The sequence below is a fragment of the Lytechinus pictus genome, unplaced genomic scaffold, assembly GCF_037042905.1.
Source record: "Lytechinus pictus isolate F3 Inbred unplaced genomic scaffold, Lp3.0 scaffold_19, whole genome shotgun sequence".
Lineage (NCBI taxonomy): Eukaryota > Metazoa > Echinodermata > Echinoidea > Temnopleuroida > Toxopneustidae > Lytechinus > Lytechinus pictus.
Genome location: NW_026974140.1, coordinates 10,299,173 through 10,318,755, shown reverse-complemented (window position 1 = coordinate 10,318,755; position 19,583 = coordinate 10,299,173). Strand labels below are relative to the sequence as shown.

Genomic DNA, 19,583 nt, shown 5'->3' with positions numbered 1-19,583 from the left:
GAAACATTGGGGGAATTGAAAAATGATTTTTTTTATGAATAGATTATACTCCTCCCTACATTCTATCCAACTTGGAGTGCTCATTTTTTATAACAAATTGATGTAAGCAAAGTTTCTGCTATTGGTGTCGATCGGCGTTCATGGTTTATTAGTTACTTATTTGACATCACATGGATAAGGGATACTTACAAAATGAAGTGACATTTAAAAGGGTTGTAAAGTAACAGGGCACACCACATGCTCTTGGTTGCAGGGAGGGGTAAATAGCAAAAATCTTGTGTATAAAAACATAAACATGATATTCTATTTCATCCTAACCCTGAACCCAACTCTAGAGCCCTTACCACTTAACCCTAGCTCTAAACACGTCACAATCATCATCACCACCATTATTATCACCATTATCATCATCATCATCACCACCACCATTATAATAATAATAATCTTCATCATCAACATTATAATCATCATCATCATCATGATCATGATCATCACCTTCATCATCCATCAACAATTCCACAGACCATCATCAATTTTCCTCCTACAAACAGATCCAATGATACTTTCATATTTTGAGAATCCACAACTTTCTGGCTTCTTTGTTTTTATGAGAAATATAAAATTCCTTCTTTTAGTTATCCGCTTCCTTTGAACCAATTTATCTAAATCGGGACTTCTCACCTTTTATATGTTATCATTTCACAAATCCATACATCACAGCTAAACCAATGAAACCGACTCCAAACTGACCTATATGTATAGTCTGCCATTGGTAATAATGTAAACAGAATAGCTTCTGTCAGTCTGATTTCACTGTAGCATTACCAATTTCTTACACTTTCTGGAGGTGTATAAAAGCTTCAGTACAACTGGTTGGTCCACTGAACTACATTTGTGACACAGGGATGATAGTAAAATGTAAGCAATGTCAAATAAATCCCCAGAAAAGATGGTTACCTTTGTCTAACATTGGCCATAAATATCAAATGCTTTTGCTTTATTTTCGAAGGAATGTGAAGTTGGATCACTGATTGAAAATTAAGGGAATTATACTAAATAATATAAATATTGCAACCTACACATTCGGGGGGAGGGTGCAGAAGATAACTACAGGCATACAAATTAAGACTTTTAAAAAAAATCAGGCCCCAGTATAATCAATACAACAAGACAAGTACAGATTCCACTTGACACATACAGTACATTTATTTATCATTACAGACCTCTGCAAAGTATACATTACCAAAATGTACTTATAGCACAAACACTTAGCTTACTTGAGACAAATACATATCTTACATTTGTAAAATGCACTTTTAGCAGACTATTGATAGGAATTGTAACAACACTTTTCATAAAGCAATATTTCAAAAAGAAATTTGATAAATAATGAATTTTTTTCATCATCATTATATCCTATACTCTTTCAAAATATCCACCATTGTACATGAGGAGTAATATGTAATCACAGTGATTTTTTGGACAATTCGGGGACTAAATGACCCTTAGCCCCCATTTACTGTTTGAAGCAAGAAAAAAGCTCCCAACTCCTTACATCTTTGAAAATATCTATTAAACGGAACATGTATTACAAAGAAGACTGCAGAAAAATGTAATAGTAGAACTAAATGTATATTTCAAAATTCACAAAATGGAAGCGCAAAATAAAGAAATCTTACCAGGTTTGATAATTACCAAATCTTGAAATAGGCAGGTCGAAATAAATCAAAGTAAAGTGTTTATGAAATAATATTCATGTTTTTTAACATAAATAAATAGGAATGTACTTCTAAGTAAATTCCAATTCACAAGGAGAAAATAAAAATTGCAACTGAATTTGAACAATCAGAAGATATGCAGATGTAACAAACGATGATAATTTCAGGCTTGTGAAACATGCTTGCATGACAGCGAATTAATGAACAGTTTGATGAATTTTTTTAAGGTAATTGACTTTACATAATTTTTTTCCCTAGAAATTCATAAATATGATTCATATCTTTTAGATCGTAGCCAACTTAAAAACATTGGAAATAAAATTGAATACTTATAATACATTCATAATCATTCATTCGAGTACTCATCAATATTTTACAACTTACTGATCTCCATAGAATATATGAATTCATTCAATGCCACAAATGTTAAACACATTGTGCCATAAACCCAATAATAGACCAAAGAGATTTAAAGAAAGGACTCCTGAATGAAGCTTTAGCAATGTGTATCATTGACATAGTATCAATAGATCATATGAATTCAGGTAGACATAATTATCTGCTGCTGTGTCATGTTATCCTTAGACAAACTTTAATATCTTGAAGAACGTCCCTTATTTGAAAATAAATCATTAAAAGCAAACCTGTCAATTGAGACAGGAATTTGAACAGTATACCTTTTCATTTCACTAACATTACAACAAATAAATTGCAGTAGTTGATCATCTCTGAGCTTCATGATTTTCAATCCATCCAATCACTTGTAAGAAACATGTTTGTGATTCAAAGTGTACCAGCATACAAATGACAAAAAAGCAGGCACAAACACTTATTTATTTTATTGGTCATGAATAATTATCATGACATACAGTAGTATTGCAATGGTTAAGTGGTACATGATTTCAGACCAATACAATCCCTATTGACCCCCATATTCAATGTCAATGATTACAAGTCAGTTGAAAAGGTAGTACCTAAACCTCCCATCTTATATGCATTAGAGCAGCATACATGTATCTCAAGTATTGGCTACCAGTTCAAGGGAACATTGCAAGAAACTTATAATATATTGCAAGTATTATGTAAATCACATCTTTTCAAATCAATCATAAGTCTTGCATTTGATTGTTGACATACTTTGTGCAACAGATACATGTAGCTTAGTTCGACTTGCTACTTACAGTAAAAACATGTCTATTGTAAATTAACTATTTATATCACATTAGAGTCTCTATCCCCTGCCAGAATATACCTTTTCAATAGTTGATCATTGAGGAAAATCAACAATATAAAGAGTGTGTCACATTGTTCTGTGCAAGCCTTGATGGTGAGTCTAGTTCAAATCAGACTTGCATTCGCTCCAGCGGGCAAGGCTTGCATGGAACGATGTGACAGGGCCTCAAACAGTAATTTAGGATTCTAGTCATCCAAATGATACATTATGGAACCATTATATTATAGAGAGAAAGAAGGTCTGGGGAAAGTATACACTTTAAAGAAGTGAAAGGATAAAATTAGTAAGAAAACAACCCACAATCATTTGTGACTGATGAATTAAAAGATTAATTAATTGTCTTTTGCTTTGTTGACATACATGTAGGCAGAGGCAACTGCGGCCTTAACTGAAAAAAAAAAGATTTACATAGCTAAAAATTCACTAGATAATTAAAGAAAGTAATTACATAAATACTGTTACATTATTTTAAAACTATTATTTTCAATGAATTTGACTTGTATAATGTCACAATATTCTTCTACTACTAATTTTGAATTTAATATTCGGGTGTGATTTGTCCATTGTTTACAGAATGTAAACACAGCTGTGAAATGTCAGGCAAGCTCCTAGGGTAAAGTGTTATTTGTGATCCACCGCCTAAATCCCCCAAAAAAGTTACCAAAAAATAAATTTTGAATATTTTTTTTAATGAAGTTTGAAAAATTAAGACCCAAAGCTATTTAAATTGTCAAAATTGATCAACAATGATCCAGAGAAGTACTTGATTCAAAGTAGAAGAATTTTAATGAAACCTCCGAATGGGGATTACTCAAGGATGAGATGTGCAAACTGTGCACACTGGGTGAGACTTCCAGCAGTCCATAAACAAAAGATGTCAATAAAACTCTGGAATCTTGTTTAATGTTTAACAAATACAAAAGAATGAAGAATGAAGAGTTACTCTTTCCGAGAAGCTAATTTTCTCAATTTCGGTTTTTGAAGACTAAATTACTACAATTTTGGATACTAACAGAGGACCTTTCCAGGCGACTTATTGTTGTTTTGGGGTTGGTCACATTTACTTTACAGCAGGTCCAATTCTCTATGACATGACCATATACACTATCATGTTACCTATATCTACCTTTGAGCCATTCTGGGATACAGTAACAGTTTGTGTCTTATCTTGAATGGAGAACTTGGCTGTAGCAGGGATAGGGGTCTTTCCTTCTTCTGGACAATCGTAACGAGGGAGGGCTCGTGGGCCGAGAGCTGGATCATTGTACCGGAGGAAACTCACTTTAGAAAGATCTGATGAAAAAAAAAACATACAAACAGGTACACATGTTAAATTAAGTGAAGGCCAATACTTAAAATCCAGTATGGCTTCTTTTAGGCTATAATCTAGGCAGTTTACCATCTACAAAAGCTATAACTACCATCTAGATTATAGGGTAACCATCTTTCAAGATTTCACAAATACAAAGATGCATGATATATGCATGTACATGCAGTGTCTACAGGGAATATATGAACACTTTACATTATCAACACTGTAAAGAGGTGATGAACTGTAGAGGAACATTAAAATAAATACCAAAAATATGCTCATCTAGCTGTCTTAAAATCTCATGAAAATGTATGTCACATGAGAGAGAAAAGTATTTCCTTTGCTTTCACACAGTTGCAAATATGATGCCAAATTCAAATCATATTGGCTGAAAAAAAAAATTTATGGCCACTGCACTTTTGAAATATACAAATGTTTGACTGCTAACCCTGTACCAAATTTTAGAAAGGCTTTAAAGGACTGTGCGAGACAGGCCAACTAACCTGGTATATTCCTACTGTTCTTCTGGATACGTGCAGCTATCCTTGAGACGGTATCTCCTTCATAAACAGGACATCTTAGTGAGAAGAAACCATTACTAGGTTGGGGATTCACAAAGCTTACCGATACACATGGCTGCAAGAATAATCAAGAATGGAAAGAATCATTAATAAAGGCCCCCTGTCAGCACACGACAAGTGGATGTGTCTTTGCATGAAACTTGCGTAATTTGATTACTAGGTCTCGCCAAAACTTTCTTCAGGCGAGACAAAAGTGAATTGCAATACTTCAGCACTTCAGGGACAAAATGCTGAAATCTCATAGCTTTATTGTAGTAGGGCTGATTTGTACACTCAATGACATTAAATTAATGGACCAAATTCACAAAGGAAGTTTTGCAAACCATCGGTTGATCCCATGATTCATGAAGATTTCCTGTATAAATAACATGCATAATTTACTGGGTATATCAAAAAATGTCCAATGCTGATGTGTGCTTTTGTCACAGATTGAGGCCTGTTGTCGTGGTTATCCACGCTATTTTATCAATGAGTCCACTCTTTTGAATTCATGAGTCCACTGTTCAGAACAGTGGACTCCTGAATAAAATAGCGTACTCAACCATGTCAACAGGCATCAATCTGGCGCACTGTGACAAAAGCACCCATCAGCATTGGACATTTTTTAATACACACGGTAAATAAGCGTAATTAATAAAGGAAATCTGCATAAACCATGGGTTCAATTGATGGTTTTCAAAACCACCTCTGTGAATTCGGGCCATTGTGTGCAATCAATCCTTCAAATCAACTATACGATCAATTTCTAAGCTTTGTGTTACGGGTCCCTGACTGGATGAATATCAAGTTGCATGACATTTGCCCAAGTTTAGTATCACATTGTTTAGTTTTATGTATCTAAATGCTTATTGATCCCCCACTAAAAATCAATAAAAAGAACATAAACAAATAATATACCCCCCAAAATATAAATGAAAAAAAAAAGGAATAAATAAATAAATTAATGATTGAATGAATGAATGAATGAATAAATAAATAAATACATAAATAAATAGAAATATACATGAATAAATATACACAAAAAAATAAAAAGTAATCTACAAAGTTTTGAATCTCAAGTCAACTTTAGTTCATGTAACAACAATGATAGAAACTTTGATTTAGCACACAAAATCATGTTCCCATTCTGTATAAAGTTATGTGTAATTGACAGAGAGCTTTACGAAACACAATACATGTATCTAAAAACTATCACATATTTGGGCCAATTACAGTCCATTGATACAAATTTCTTGTCAGATTTAATATCAAGCACAATGATATCTACATGATATTGTAATAAGCAAAATAATCATTCAACAATCATGCTGATACACAAAAAATAAACTTTTATGGTAAAATAAGAACTGAACACAACAAGGGGGTACAAATTATTTATAAACTGACTGAGAAACCTATCAAGAAATGGTTCCAACAAAACAGCTAATGACATGGATAATGTATGACAAGTACCATACATTTCATGCAGTCAGGAATGGCGAATGTAAATCAAATTTGCATCACATAACTCTTCAACATTTTTGATAAAAATGCAGTGCAATAGCTTTGAGTTTGTCAGGGCTAGGTGCATCTACAAATTTGCATGGACCTGCACATCAAAAGTAATAGCTGTGCGCTTGTGATTGAGCAAGAAAGGTGTTTGTAACTGAGAAAGAAAGACCATTGGTAAAATGCCATACTCTAGATCTATTTGACTTGGGTTGTTTTACAATGCTAACAAGTGCATGTAATAAACTTTATATGGGATAATAATATAGAATCATTCCAAGCAAATCATATAGTGATTTCTTATATACATAAATTACATTAAACAAATCATCAAAAAACAATAAAAACCAAAGAAATACATAAGAATTAAAAACCAATAAAATACATAAAGAATAAATTATATTTTTGCAATTTTTTTGTTGATATTTTGTTAAAAATGTAATAATTGATACTCCCCCGAAAAATTAGCATTCTACTAGCTATATAAATTGAGTAAAAGGCAAGAACATACACAAAAAACACATATTGGGCAAATTTCATACTTATTTGCATAATTAATTAATTAAAAAATATAAACAATTACTTTTTTAAAAATTTTACTATACAGTCAAGTAGTTTACATCAGGCTCTATGCGCATGCAAATTTTTGCGGCGATCGCGCAATCAGCTGCCGAGATCCGAGGGGGGGGGGTCAATTTGACCCCCCCAGTATATCCTGGTCTGAAATAGCCCAGTTAAGATAGGGTTAATACTTGAATAAATCTCATTTCATGGCAGGCATCATTCGGCCAAACCACATTACATGATCTAGAATTTTGAAATTTATTCAATAAACTGACTGGGGTACATCAAGATTGAACAGATTCATAGAAAGGCTGAAAGAAGATACACAAAATATATCAAATCTCACAACTTGAAATGGAAATAAAAAGTCAATTTATATTGGGCACAGCATAATTTGAGAAACTTTCCATAACGACACTGGCACATGTATTAAGAGTGATATCATACTTACCGGCTAAGAGAAGAACCCAATGATGTATTGAACAGGTGGAAATTCAGTTACGATTTTAAATAATATCTCAATATGAAAAGCACCCCACACTTACTCTATCAAAAGTAAAACACTCTACAATAATGCATTATCATACCCAGGCTTTAGCAGAGTAGCTGTTACACATGCTACAATTCAAGCAATAAGTTTATGCTTGGTCCCTTATTACCATACATAATTGAACAAGTTTAGGTTCTAAGTCTAGAGACTTTTACACTGAGCCACAACACCTATATTAATCCAAAAAAATTATTGAATTAATCCACATCAATTTATTACTAAGCTTACATATTTCATATTGGCTATATTCTGTTTTGCCTTTTTTTTCTTCAATCAAACAAATTTTTTGAAAATGAAGGAGTGTCTTATAACAAAACTAAAGATATTATTATATTCACTTAAAAGAAAGTCTTTAAATCGATAGGTGCTAAACCATAATTACAAATTTTGTTGACACAAAAAATAGGAATGTGTAATAAATGAAGAAAATGGGTGAGTTATGAATAATATTGAGAGAAAAACTAATGTGACAATGGTGAAATAGTTTAGCGTTACATAGAAAGGGGGAAGGGGAGAGGAAAAGAGGGAAAAAGGGGTCGAAAAATACATTTAATGAAAATCTCACCTGGTTGACAAAAACAGAGAAAGGTTTTCCGGGACAACATTCTTCTTGGATCTTATCTGAAGCTTCGCTGCTTGGACGAACTTCTAAACCTTCAAGCTGGCATTTAAATAAGAAAGGAAGGGCATCCAAATTAGTAATGAAATCAAATTTTTTTTCAATTCAATTCATTTATTTTCCATTAAAAACTCAATCAAAATAAATACATACAATATTCATAAATAAAAATCGGAAGGACCCCAAGAAAAGCATAGCTTGAGAGGATGGGGCCCTGTACAATAATTTACAAAACAAAACAGATCTCACGTTGTTAAAGTGTAAAGATAAAAAGAAAACAAGCCTCATACACAAACACAATCACACCAGCATACCAACACACACCCATATATATTTATATCTTATGAAACAAAATATTACACTGTACAGTCTGTCCAGCATTTTGACATGTTGAGATTGTTCACAGATTCTATTCACCATTTCTGCTTTTATTTTATCAACTGCAATAGCCTTCAACAGAAGTGGACATTTCAGCGATGGTGGACTCACAAACTTCAGGAAAATAACCCCCACTATTTCAATTTTCATCAATTACAGCCATGTGAGAATGAGCATGGCCCAGCATACAGAGAATTATTGATTAATAAGGATTAAATAACAAATACTAGATACATTTTCTTTTTGATGCAGGCATCACACTCTCCCGAATTAAACTTGTCTTCATGGGGGGGGGGGGGGGGGGGAGCTGAAAGAGAAACGAGGCATAAGCGATTTTGTGTCTCGCCAACTTATGAAAATAACCAGAAATATTGTGATTTGCGAGGGCACGCAACAGAATTGTATCAAAACTTCATTGTGAAATGACTGGGATGGAATAACACTTGTCATAAGAGTCTTGCCCATAAACTTTAATGTTGACCTCAAAATGAACTTTGACCATACCATGTGACCTCCGAACACAATAACATGCAGGTCTCTTAAATACACCTACAACCCAAATTTGGTCGAAAAGTGACTTACGGTCCCCCAAGTCCATCTACCATCCAAGTTTGGTTGAAAAGTGACTTACGGTTGCGGAGTTAGGTGTCAGAAGAGTCTTGCATGTACACTTTAACGTTGACCTGAAAATGACCTTTGACCTTACCATGTGACCTCCGACTGCAGCATAACATGCAGGTCCCCCAAGTCCATCTACCATCCAAGTTTGGTTGAAAAGTGACTTAAAGTTGTGGAGTTAGGTGTCATAAGAGTCTTGCATGTAAACTTTTAACGTTGACCTGAAAATGACCTTTGACCTTACCATGTGACCTCCGACTGCAGCATGACATGCAGGTTCCCCTAGTCCATCTACCATCCAAGTTTGGTTGAAAAGTGACTTTCGGTTGCAGAGTATGTGTCATAAGGTTTGTGGCGGACTGACGACATTTGGATCCCTAACTCTCGCCTTCACCTCCAGTGGGCGAGACAAAAAAGCAGAGAGTGAGAGACAAGCGCAAGAGAAAGAAAGCAGGAGAGAAAGAGAGAGGGCAAAAGATAGAGAAACAGACAGGCAGACAGAAAATGAGCAAGAGAGTATACCTCTAATGTAGTTGTCAAGTAGTCAAGATTGCTCTGTAGTACATCAGTCTCTTCAAATTCCATAGTAGTGTCCAAGGCCCTAGGTCCTTTATTTGCAACATTCTCCTGCAAACCAACACAAAAAGTTAATCACTATCTAGACTCTGGAACCACTTTTGGGGCATTGCAAAGAAGTAAGTGCCCAGATCAAGTGTAATAAGTATTGAAAGAAATTTGAGTTGCAATTGAATGCAATTAGACAACAAATTTGCATTTAATCACAGGAATTGCACATCATTATTCAATTTGGAAGCGATACTAATTTTTTTGCCAAATTCAATTTATGAATTCTAGGGGATACATGCAATTGATCATGATGATTTAATACATTCAACCAAGAAATCAAGATTTCTTTAAGTCACATATTATAAAAGAGGTGACTTAAATTTCCAAGAAAACAAATATAACAAGAGCCATTTAAGCAAAGCTAAATATTTACATATATTTTTAAACATAAATGTAAAAATATTAATCACAGGGCGAGTGGTGATTCAGCAAATATTTCTTTTTTATCAGCAAACTTCTACAAAAGAATAAGAGAACAGGAGGACATTGCAAGCATATGTTCTATACATGCACCTGCAGTCGTTTAATAACAAGCCTACATGCTAAAACTAAATCAAGACAAAAAGTTAGGAAGATCAAATTGTCTAAAAGTTCCAAATTGCCTCGATACGAAACCACCCTAGAAGGTCACGAGAAAAAAACCATATCCTAATTTGCCCAAGTCCTAATCACATGTCTTCAGTAGAAACTTTCAACCAATGACTTTACAAATCCATCCATCAATCAAGACCCCTGTATTCTTCTTTTTGGCTCATCTGTCAATATTTTCAAAGAATTTTGTACAAAATTTAAAATCTTTAAAACTCTTTATGCCATCTCTCACTCCTTCTTTTCACAGTTTTAATTAGGGTTGGATATATTTGATTTAATATATCATTATGTCAAATCAAGCTTTCAACAGAATGTAAGAAATCACCTTACCTTGATGTGCTGGACAAAAGGCATGACCTTCTTCATGAACTTCTTGATCACATCAATACTCTTCAATTGATCAAGAATCAATTTATTGTCAGGAAATGCACTGTTGTTAGCCTGTAAACAAGTCAATATCAGTACAGTGTAATTATCACTTCACAATTCATATTTTCTCTAAGGTGCATATCAGAATCAAGGTTTCTGTTTACATCCACCAGTCTCACGCCTTGTGAGAGTTCAATGTTTGACAAGTTGAATCCAATTATTTCATTAAATATATTCTCAATCTAAACCATTTGCAGTAAAAGAAATGTCTTGCAAACAATTATTTCTTCATTAAAAACACACCATCTCTGCCAAAGTGGTACAATTTTGCTTTATTTCATATTGAACTGCATGTTTCAGTTAATGGTGTGTGATACAATTAAGGGTACTAAAACATAGATTTATTGATTAAAGATTGAAATGAGACGGCACTTAAGAACTCACTCAAGACCACCCCCACCTTCACCACTATCATCACCATCATCAACATCATCACCACCACCACCACCATCATCACCATCATCATCACCATCGTCAATGTCAACAGCATAAAGATTATCATCATCATCATCATCATCATCATCACCACCACCACCACCATCATCATCATTGCTATAACTACAGTCGTCATAATTACCATGTACTAATACATATTAGCGGTAAGTTGTTAAAACCTTGTATCTAAAGATTAAAAGACAGCTTATAAAGTTCTATTTTGGAGTTATAACATGAGTGGCAACATTATTTGGGCTTGAAAGAATTCCCAACAGGAATGACATGTAGGAAATTATTTTCGGGCAATTAGAGGCTGCCGCCATTGTCATATTTCTGAGCTGTTCTCCATATTCTGAGAAACAAGGGTTAAACGGCTCACCAACAACAGATAATGTTCTGAAAACATTATTTTTTCTTACCTGCCATAGTTCTTTGAGCTTTGTCAAGACTGCATTCTGCCAAGGTGGAAAGTTCTTAGCTACATAGATGACACCATGGGTAGGCTTCCTAGGGGGAGGGGCTCCTTTCTGATTCACAGATACAGGTGCAAAGAGAGAGAGTGGAAGGGTAAGATCAGGAGGAAGGGGATAAAAAAGTAAACAAAACAAATCCACTTTAGTTTAATTAGACCACATGGTATATGGATTAAATGGCTAATGGACCAACTGGTTCAATAGACCGAATGACATTAGACTAAATGAAAGTAGACCATGTGGTGAATCAAACAGGCGAATTTTAGGACTTAGGATTGATATTATAGAGTTAAATAAATTGTGAAAACTAATAGTACTTCACTGACTGATCTGAATTTACTAAAATGCCTTTATATTTGTGAATATCTCTGTAACCAATTGCATGATACAACTGGAGTGTATAAATACCAAGGAAACAATTCTTTTAAAGGTATGTGCATTATTATAGATAACTAGAGGACAGAAGGTTCAAAGTCCTCTCCAAAGGGCCTGTGATTCATGTATATGGGGATGAATTTTATAGAGCATCTACATGCACTTGGGTTTGAACCTGAGACATCAGAGGCTCATGATACAAAATTCTTATCTAAAAATAGCCCCATAAGCACTTAAGCTTCAAATAATTATTTATCCCGATGTTTTCAGCCCTGCTTGAGAAGGGGTTCTATATGAAAAGACAACTAATAATGCAGACATTTAACTTTGATCAGGTAATCAATCAAAATAAATTTTAATGTAAAACCTGCAAATTTATGCAATAAAACACATTTTTATTTTTAGATCGTTCACATGACAACCATTCTAAAGCATACACATTCATATAATCTGGTAATGATTTGGATTAGTGACATAATTATGTGGGATAAAAACATTCAAGTCAAGAAGATTCCAATATATTTGCAGAAGCAAACAGGAATAAAGTACAATTATTTTTGCAACAAAGTAATTTGCCCTCTCCTGAACTTTCAATGTGCATCTTGAAAAAAGCATGGCAAATTACAATAACCATCTAAGAAAGTGAACGTATTGTTTTTACCCAATAAAAGCCACTTATTTAGAGGAAAAAAAATTGTGTTCACTATCTTAGATGATTAGAGGAGGGGGGATTGTAACATTACACACATTAGCTCAGGCAAAAAATATAATAAATGCATATTCACTGCATTTGGAAACAAGTGACTTTTCTGAATAAAAATTCAACGTGCTCATTCCCATCACTCTGATAATTGATTAAAATTATATACTAATAGTTCCTTCTATCAGGGAATAGATTCATGGACTGATAAACATCATTTAGACTAGAAATTTGACGTGTCCAAAGGACACAGATGCCCCCGCTTAACGTGATCAGAAATTCATTCATATGATTGAACTTAATACCGTGCAGAAACCAATATAGATATATATAATGAACAAATTTAGACCTTTGAACCAACTCGCATACATAATGAGCTGTGACCTTTGACCTGCGGACTCCGAATTCGAACTTAGCCTGTATTTTGGTGTCATCTACCTACACACCAAAAATTTCTAAAATCCATTAAATATTTGTCAAGTTATTGCGTGGAAACCAACTCGCATATTTAATGAGCTGTGACCTTTGACCTGCAGACTCCGAATTCGAACTTAGCCTGTATTTTGGTGTCATCTACCTACACATCAAAAATCTTTAAAATCCATTAAACATTTTTCGAGTTATCGCGCGGAAACCAAGTGGGGGGGGGGGACGGACGGACAGGGGCAATGCTTAATGCCCCCTCCAGATTTCGTCTGCGGGGGCATAATAAAATAAAATAAAATAAAATAAAATACATCTTGAAACCTAAATAAAACTATTAGGGCATTGCAAAAAACGACATGTGAGTGTTCAATTTAATTCAATATAAATTTATACTTAATTTTTCATAATTTGATATATTATGTTTCATTTTGTTTTCATCTTAAATAATGTGATTTCTATTTTGTTTGAATTTAATTGTAATGTATTCATGTCTTATGGAGACTCCTTTTTACAAGCATTGCTTCTCGGAGGTCTCTTAGCCATCAATGTATTATTTGTTTTGTTACTTTGTGAATCTTTTATCTTATATTGTTTATCCTTTTATTGGTTGAATAAATGTAAGCATTAAATCAAACATAAGTGCATGCTCGAAGCAGCGTACAGTATATCCAGCTAACAGACCCAATTCTGTGCCGCCAGAAGGAGTTCGTAAGAACCCTTGCGTTGTTTTAGTTGCTTTGTTTCAATTTACAGCTGGTACTAAGCCTAAGTTGTTTACCTTGAAAGCCAATCACAGCTCAGCATTTTTGGCATCCTTTGTCTCTTTAGGTTCTAGTAAATATTGTTTCGCTCTGGCGCTCTAGTCATTCATGCAATTTTACTCCGATAAATGCATGTCGAAAAGCTTCAGTATGTTTGTTTTTAAGGCTATTTTGCGGTACCAAACACTTATTTACAAACATAAGTCTTTTGATTAATTTGTAGAGTTACTAGTTAACATTGCATACAATAGTTGCAAATAGAAATAATTTTGGTTGCACAGCACTGCAAATGATCTAAGATTCACTTTATTCAGTCGAACATATTTATTATCACTATAGATAAATTAAAAGATTCCAGGGCAATGGATTTCTGACCCCTTATGGTGCAAAAAATGTGCTCAGACAACTTGCACTCCTCCAGCTCTTTTCTAGCTAGACACAAGATGTCGTATCAAGTGCTGTTTTGTAATGCATGCAGCAGTGTAAAAACACATGAAGCAGATACTGTCTAGTCTACCTACATTAGTCACTTGATGGAACCAAGATTGAAAGACATCCAAGGGCCATCTCATACTCACCACTTCCTGTGGGTAACAACATCGCCTTAGAACTTTCATTAAAATTGTCTAAATTTTTGTAACATTTCATTTTTTGTTTTGTTTGAGGATAGAAGCTTGCTGTAAAACAAGTGGAATGGTTCTGACAATCATGCCTGCATTACACAATTTAAGTACTGGCTTTGAAAACAACAGAGATTAATAATTTTTCGAAAAATGAGAGGAAATAAAAACATATGAAAAAGTACTTAAGATTGATGACCTCAAATGACCTTTGACCTTGACTTTCCAACTTGATATTTATTTCATAACATTTGTAAATACAAGCCTCAGGGATTTAAGAAAATGAACTGATATGACAAGTTACATATGAAATTAAAAAACAAAAAAATTATCAAAGTTTTGGACCTGAATTGATCTTTAACCTTAATCAAATAGCATTGTAAACTTATTTCTCTTTTATATACAAGCTTTATGAAACATGAAAACAAATTAAGATGAGTAAATGTAAAAAAATGAGAATCTGTTATAAAAAGAGCTTGGTATTACCTTCTTTGAAGGGTTCATTGCCATCTTGACCCGAAGACGCAATTCATGAGCAGTGTCCATCAAATACTCTGACGACCTTACCAAGACGTCATCAACAGAACCAGCTACAGGCCAGGATGCTCGCATCAATAATCCATCCTATGATAAAAAAACACATGTTAATACCATTATACAGTTGCTACATAATCTATCCTATGTTAAAAACAAGAACACATCTTAGTGCCATCACAAAGTTTCCAGTCAATCAGACACACATATACCATTTTATTACTAATATTATTATTATAATTGTATTACTATTATTACTATTATACATGTTGGTATAAAAGCTCAAGTACATAATCAACAAACAGACACACAAATTCAATTTTGAAATAGCTTTCTGACAATTTGTAATTTCAGGGCCAGTAATTCACCTATTGATAAAAAACAACCAATTGGTTCTGTAAAAAAAAAAACCACTGGTTACACTTAGCATAGGAAAATTCAATGCAATGCAATAAAAAAAAATGTTCTTCCAACCTGAAGGCCAATCAAATGCCTTTGATTTTTATTACTTACCTTTCCAAGAAGAGACCAAATATGTTCACACAGATGAGGGCAGAATGGAGCTAGCAAGAGGGTCTGGACCTCAATGAAACGCAGGATCAGATCTCGATGAACACCTTCAACGGACAGTACACAGTACTTGTCCCTGATTGCCTGGTGAAATCATACAACAAAATAACACATATTTCTCAGAAAAAAGTAGAGTTTATCCAGCATTTTGTCCTAAAATTTGCAGAATATAGATCATTTTGTTAATAGAACTGAACCAAACAATCCAACAGATTGTGTAAGAGGTGAAATTGCTTTGATATTTGAATCAAGGTGATTTTGATTCAAATATCTCAATTACGTTCATTTTAAACCTAATACTCCCAGGGTATTTTTATTCTTTTGACAACCGCTGGGATTATGGGCCCTCCTTAAGATCTCTGCCAGATTGTGCGATCGGGATGAAAATTTGCCAGATGGTAGAGCTTCTTTGATCATGCAATCACCATTCTAGAACCATGAAATACTACACGCAAGAGAATTAAAATTACCTGGAACTCATAGAAACCAGTCCTCAAGGCTTCCTTGAACATCATGTTATCATTGTTCTAGAACCATGAAATGCTGAATGCATGAGAATTGCAATTACTTGGAACTCATAGAAACCAGTCCTCAAGGCTTCCTTGAACATCATGTTATCATTGTTCTAGAACCATGAAATGCTGAATGCATGAGAACTGCAATTACCTGGAACTCATAGAAACCAGTCCTCAAGGCTTCCTTGAACATCATGTTATCATTGTTCTAGAACCATGGAATGCTGAATGCATGAGAATTGCAATTACCTGGAACTCATAGAAACCAGTCCTCAAGGCTTCCTTGAACATCATGTTATCATTGTTCTAGAACCATGAAATGCTGAATGCATGAGAATTGCAATTACCTGTAACTCATAGAAACCAGTCCTCAAGGCTTCCTTGAACATCATACGATCATACTGCTTCTCAGTATCCAGGATGGCCTTATTGATCTCGCTGTCAAAGACCCGATCATTGAAAGTATCGCAGGGTCCTGTCCTGAAGGTGTCTTTCTTCTCAAGGGTTTCTTTGACCCACTCTAGGAAGTTGTAAAGACGCAGGATTCCTGCCTCGGCTACAGTCTCCATGAAGTTAGCATCTTCTACAGCTGAGTCACCGGCATCAGCCAAGGCAAAACGCATACCTATATCCAAAACAAGCCATAGGAAGTAGTTCAGACAGAGAAGTACGAATGGAGAAAAATGGGGTGCGAACATCCAAATGGCTGATTATTTAATGGCATTGTCCCTTTCACTAATCGGTCAGGATCTAAAAGGATACTTTTAATTAGACTATGTAGGACTGCATAAAGCTTAAAAGAAAATTTTTTTTAATAGTGACCTTTGAGAATTCCTGATAAAATCATCATACACAAAATTACACAGGAGAAATTGTTCAAAGAGATAAGCAGAGAATAATGCTATGGATGTATTTACTAATTTACAGGCTATATGTAGCTTTTTGCCTAACGCAAGATTGAACTTTCGATAATTGTCTCATTTGAGAATCATATTCATGACAGCATAACTGAAGTTGTATACATTTGATTGAGAGGAAGAGTTCCATTAACATCTTGGGAGCATTTCATTAAAGGACTTGATGAAAGGACTTGTTCGGATGTCTTATCTGACAGATACTGCAGTACTAGTGCCTCTCAGCCAATCAAATTCAAGGAAAGTTTTAAGATCCGACAACTTGTTAGACAAAAATCTTGATGAAACGCTCCCTCGAAAAAATCCATTTAAGCCCAGTGCACACTACACAATCCTGATTAACAAGGAAATTATAATAGCATTTTATATGAACTATTCAACCTATAAAATCTGAACAATCAAGTTCCGAATAGTGGGATGAATATCAAAATTGAAATTCCAGTCTATTTTTTAGCCTCCCAGTAGGAACAAAAGCAAATTCAATTCTAAATCATCAGCCTACGACTTGAAGCCGATTTGGACTTTGCTCCGACCACAAGGCTTGCACTAAAGCCGAATTCTGATTTTAGTATTCTTGGCATTATGCTGCACTTCAAATAAAATACAAATTGCGATTCGTTCAAAAATCGGGTCGTAGTCGGACCGTATAGTGTGCGCTGGGCTTAAGAGACCAATTATGTGACTTATTTTAATGATATTGACATTATACATACCATCTGCAGAAAATTTGTCTATAGCATCAGCAAGGGTGAGGAAGTTTCCTGTTGATTTAGACATCTTTTCATTGTTTAGCATGAGATGACCATTGCATCGGGTTCCTTTAGGCCATCTACATCAAGAGGACAAGAAATCTAAATCGTCTCCATGGACTACATCCATTTGGTCTACAACCAGTTGGGCTAAGTCTCAGGTAGTCTAATACCATTATGAGCTTAATGCAATTGGTCTACTAGCAACTTGGTCTAATATGCTTTTTATTCTACACTACAGTTAGTCTACAACCAGTTGGTTTAAGTCTCAGATAGTCTAATACCATATGAGCTTAATGCAATTATTCTACTACCAATGTGGTCTAAATACTTTTTATTCTACAATACACTTGGTCTACAACCAGTTGGTCTACGTCTTAGATAATACAATATGGACTTAACCCAATTCTCGCTACCCCAAATAGCGATTTCCCCGAGATCCGGGAAAATCCCTGTAACACGCATTGCATTATGGGATAGCTTTTCGGTATTACAACTTCCTGTTCGGAAGTCCAATGCACTGTTTTGCCATTCAGATCAACAGTGCCGTCATGCACAACACAACGTTGCTTTCACTCGGAAAGTTCGTGATCACAACCCTCTCTTTCACGATACAGTTTAACGGCCTTTTCTGCTTAATTAAGTCACTAATTCTGCCCGAAGCTTTCCATTGCAAGGTATTCCTCTGTCAGTTAAGATTTTTTTAAGTTCCGAAACTGATTTTTTATCCATTTTGTGGTCGACAAAAAATTGAACGGAATGAATGCTGTATATATATTTAGCGTCTAGTCGAATACGATCGTGATGTCAGGCCGGTCGCTAAATGCAAAATTTTAAGATATTCATTTTTTGTTTAATTTTTTCATAACCAAATAAAAACATGAATAAAAATTATTTTCACGTGAAATATATTTTTCATTTTTATTTATAATTCAAATGGAATCAAAACTGACCAAATTGAATAAAAAATATTATAATCTGTACATATTACGCTGATTGGCATAGATTTCAGCGTGGTGGAAAACTCGGTATCGCGAACCTCGCGCGAGCATGACTCTGAACCGGAAGTGGTGATGACGACCCGACGGAGTGAAAATTATCTCGTCTCGCGCATTATGAAATTTTTGTTCCTATTTGGGGTAGTGAGAATTGGCCTACATGTACTACCAAATGAAGTCCAATTGCTGTTGGTTAGACACTTTACTTGGCCTCATTCCTACTTAGTCTAATTCCCATTTAGTTTCAGGCCCAGACGGTCTGATTTCCACGTTGTGTACATATCATTTTGTACTATGGCAGATGAAAACTAGATTCATAAACATTTCACCTAACTATATAAACTAAATGGTGCTAGGCCAAGTGGATAATACAATGAATGGGTAGAGCCTTTATTAGAAATAAGACAAAGTGCTAAATATGCTGTGTGAATATATTTTGGGGGGCATCGTGGTCTAGTGATTACGACTATCATCTCCCAATCTGAGGGATGTGGGTTCAATTCCTAGCCATGGCATGTTTGCCTTGAGCAAGAAATTTACCCACATGGTGCTGCACTCAACCCAGGTGAGGTGAATAAGTACCCGCTAGGAAGAAATTTCTTAAATTCTTGAGCGCCTAGGTACCTAGCTAAAGCTGGGGTAATAAAAATAATAGCAGGGCCCGCTGGGAGAACAGTTTTCGGAACTGAAGTAGCTACCCTGGGTAAATATACCATTATTATTATTATTACTACTATTATGCTAAATGGTAATTAGACAAATTGGTTGGTAGAATACTAATAATTGGTTGTATAGAAAATAGGA

At 34.7% G+C, this 19,583-nt stretch overlaps 1 protein-coding gene across 3 annotated transcripts in view; it reads right to left on the bottom strand.

Annotated features, from left to right (window-relative positions):
• Nucleotides 1-1,181: 1,181 nt before the first annotated feature.
• LOC129260677 (leucine--tRNA ligase, cytoplasmic-like) overlaps nt 1,182-19,583 on the bottom strand; it is a 43,645-nt gene continuing 25,243 nt past the window's right edge. For all 3 annotated transcript variants that reach the window (XM_064114396.1, XM_064114397.1, XM_064114398.1), the window contains exons 15-24: nt 17,746-17,861; nt 16,466-16,743; nt 15,547-15,687; nt 14,986-15,123; nt 11,564-11,671; nt 10,611-10,721; nt 9,585-9,689; nt 8,013-8,108; nt 4,768-4,900; nt 1,182-4,245 (exon numbers count right to left, since the gene is read on the bottom strand). In XM_064114396.1, coding sequence (XP_063970466.1) covers nt 4,037-4,245; nt 4,768-4,900; nt 8,013-8,108; nt 9,585-9,689; nt 10,611-10,721; nt 11,564-11,671; nt 14,986-15,123; nt 15,547-15,687; nt 16,466-16,743; nt 17,746-17,861 — 1,435 coding nt within the window. In that variant the 3' untranslated portion in view covers nt 1,182-4,036. The remainder of the gene's footprint in view (nt 4,246-4,767; nt 4,901-8,012; nt 8,109-9,584; nt 9,690-10,610; nt 10,722-11,563; nt 11,672-14,985; nt 15,124-15,546; nt 15,688-16,465; nt 16,744-17,745; nt 17,862-19,583) is intronic.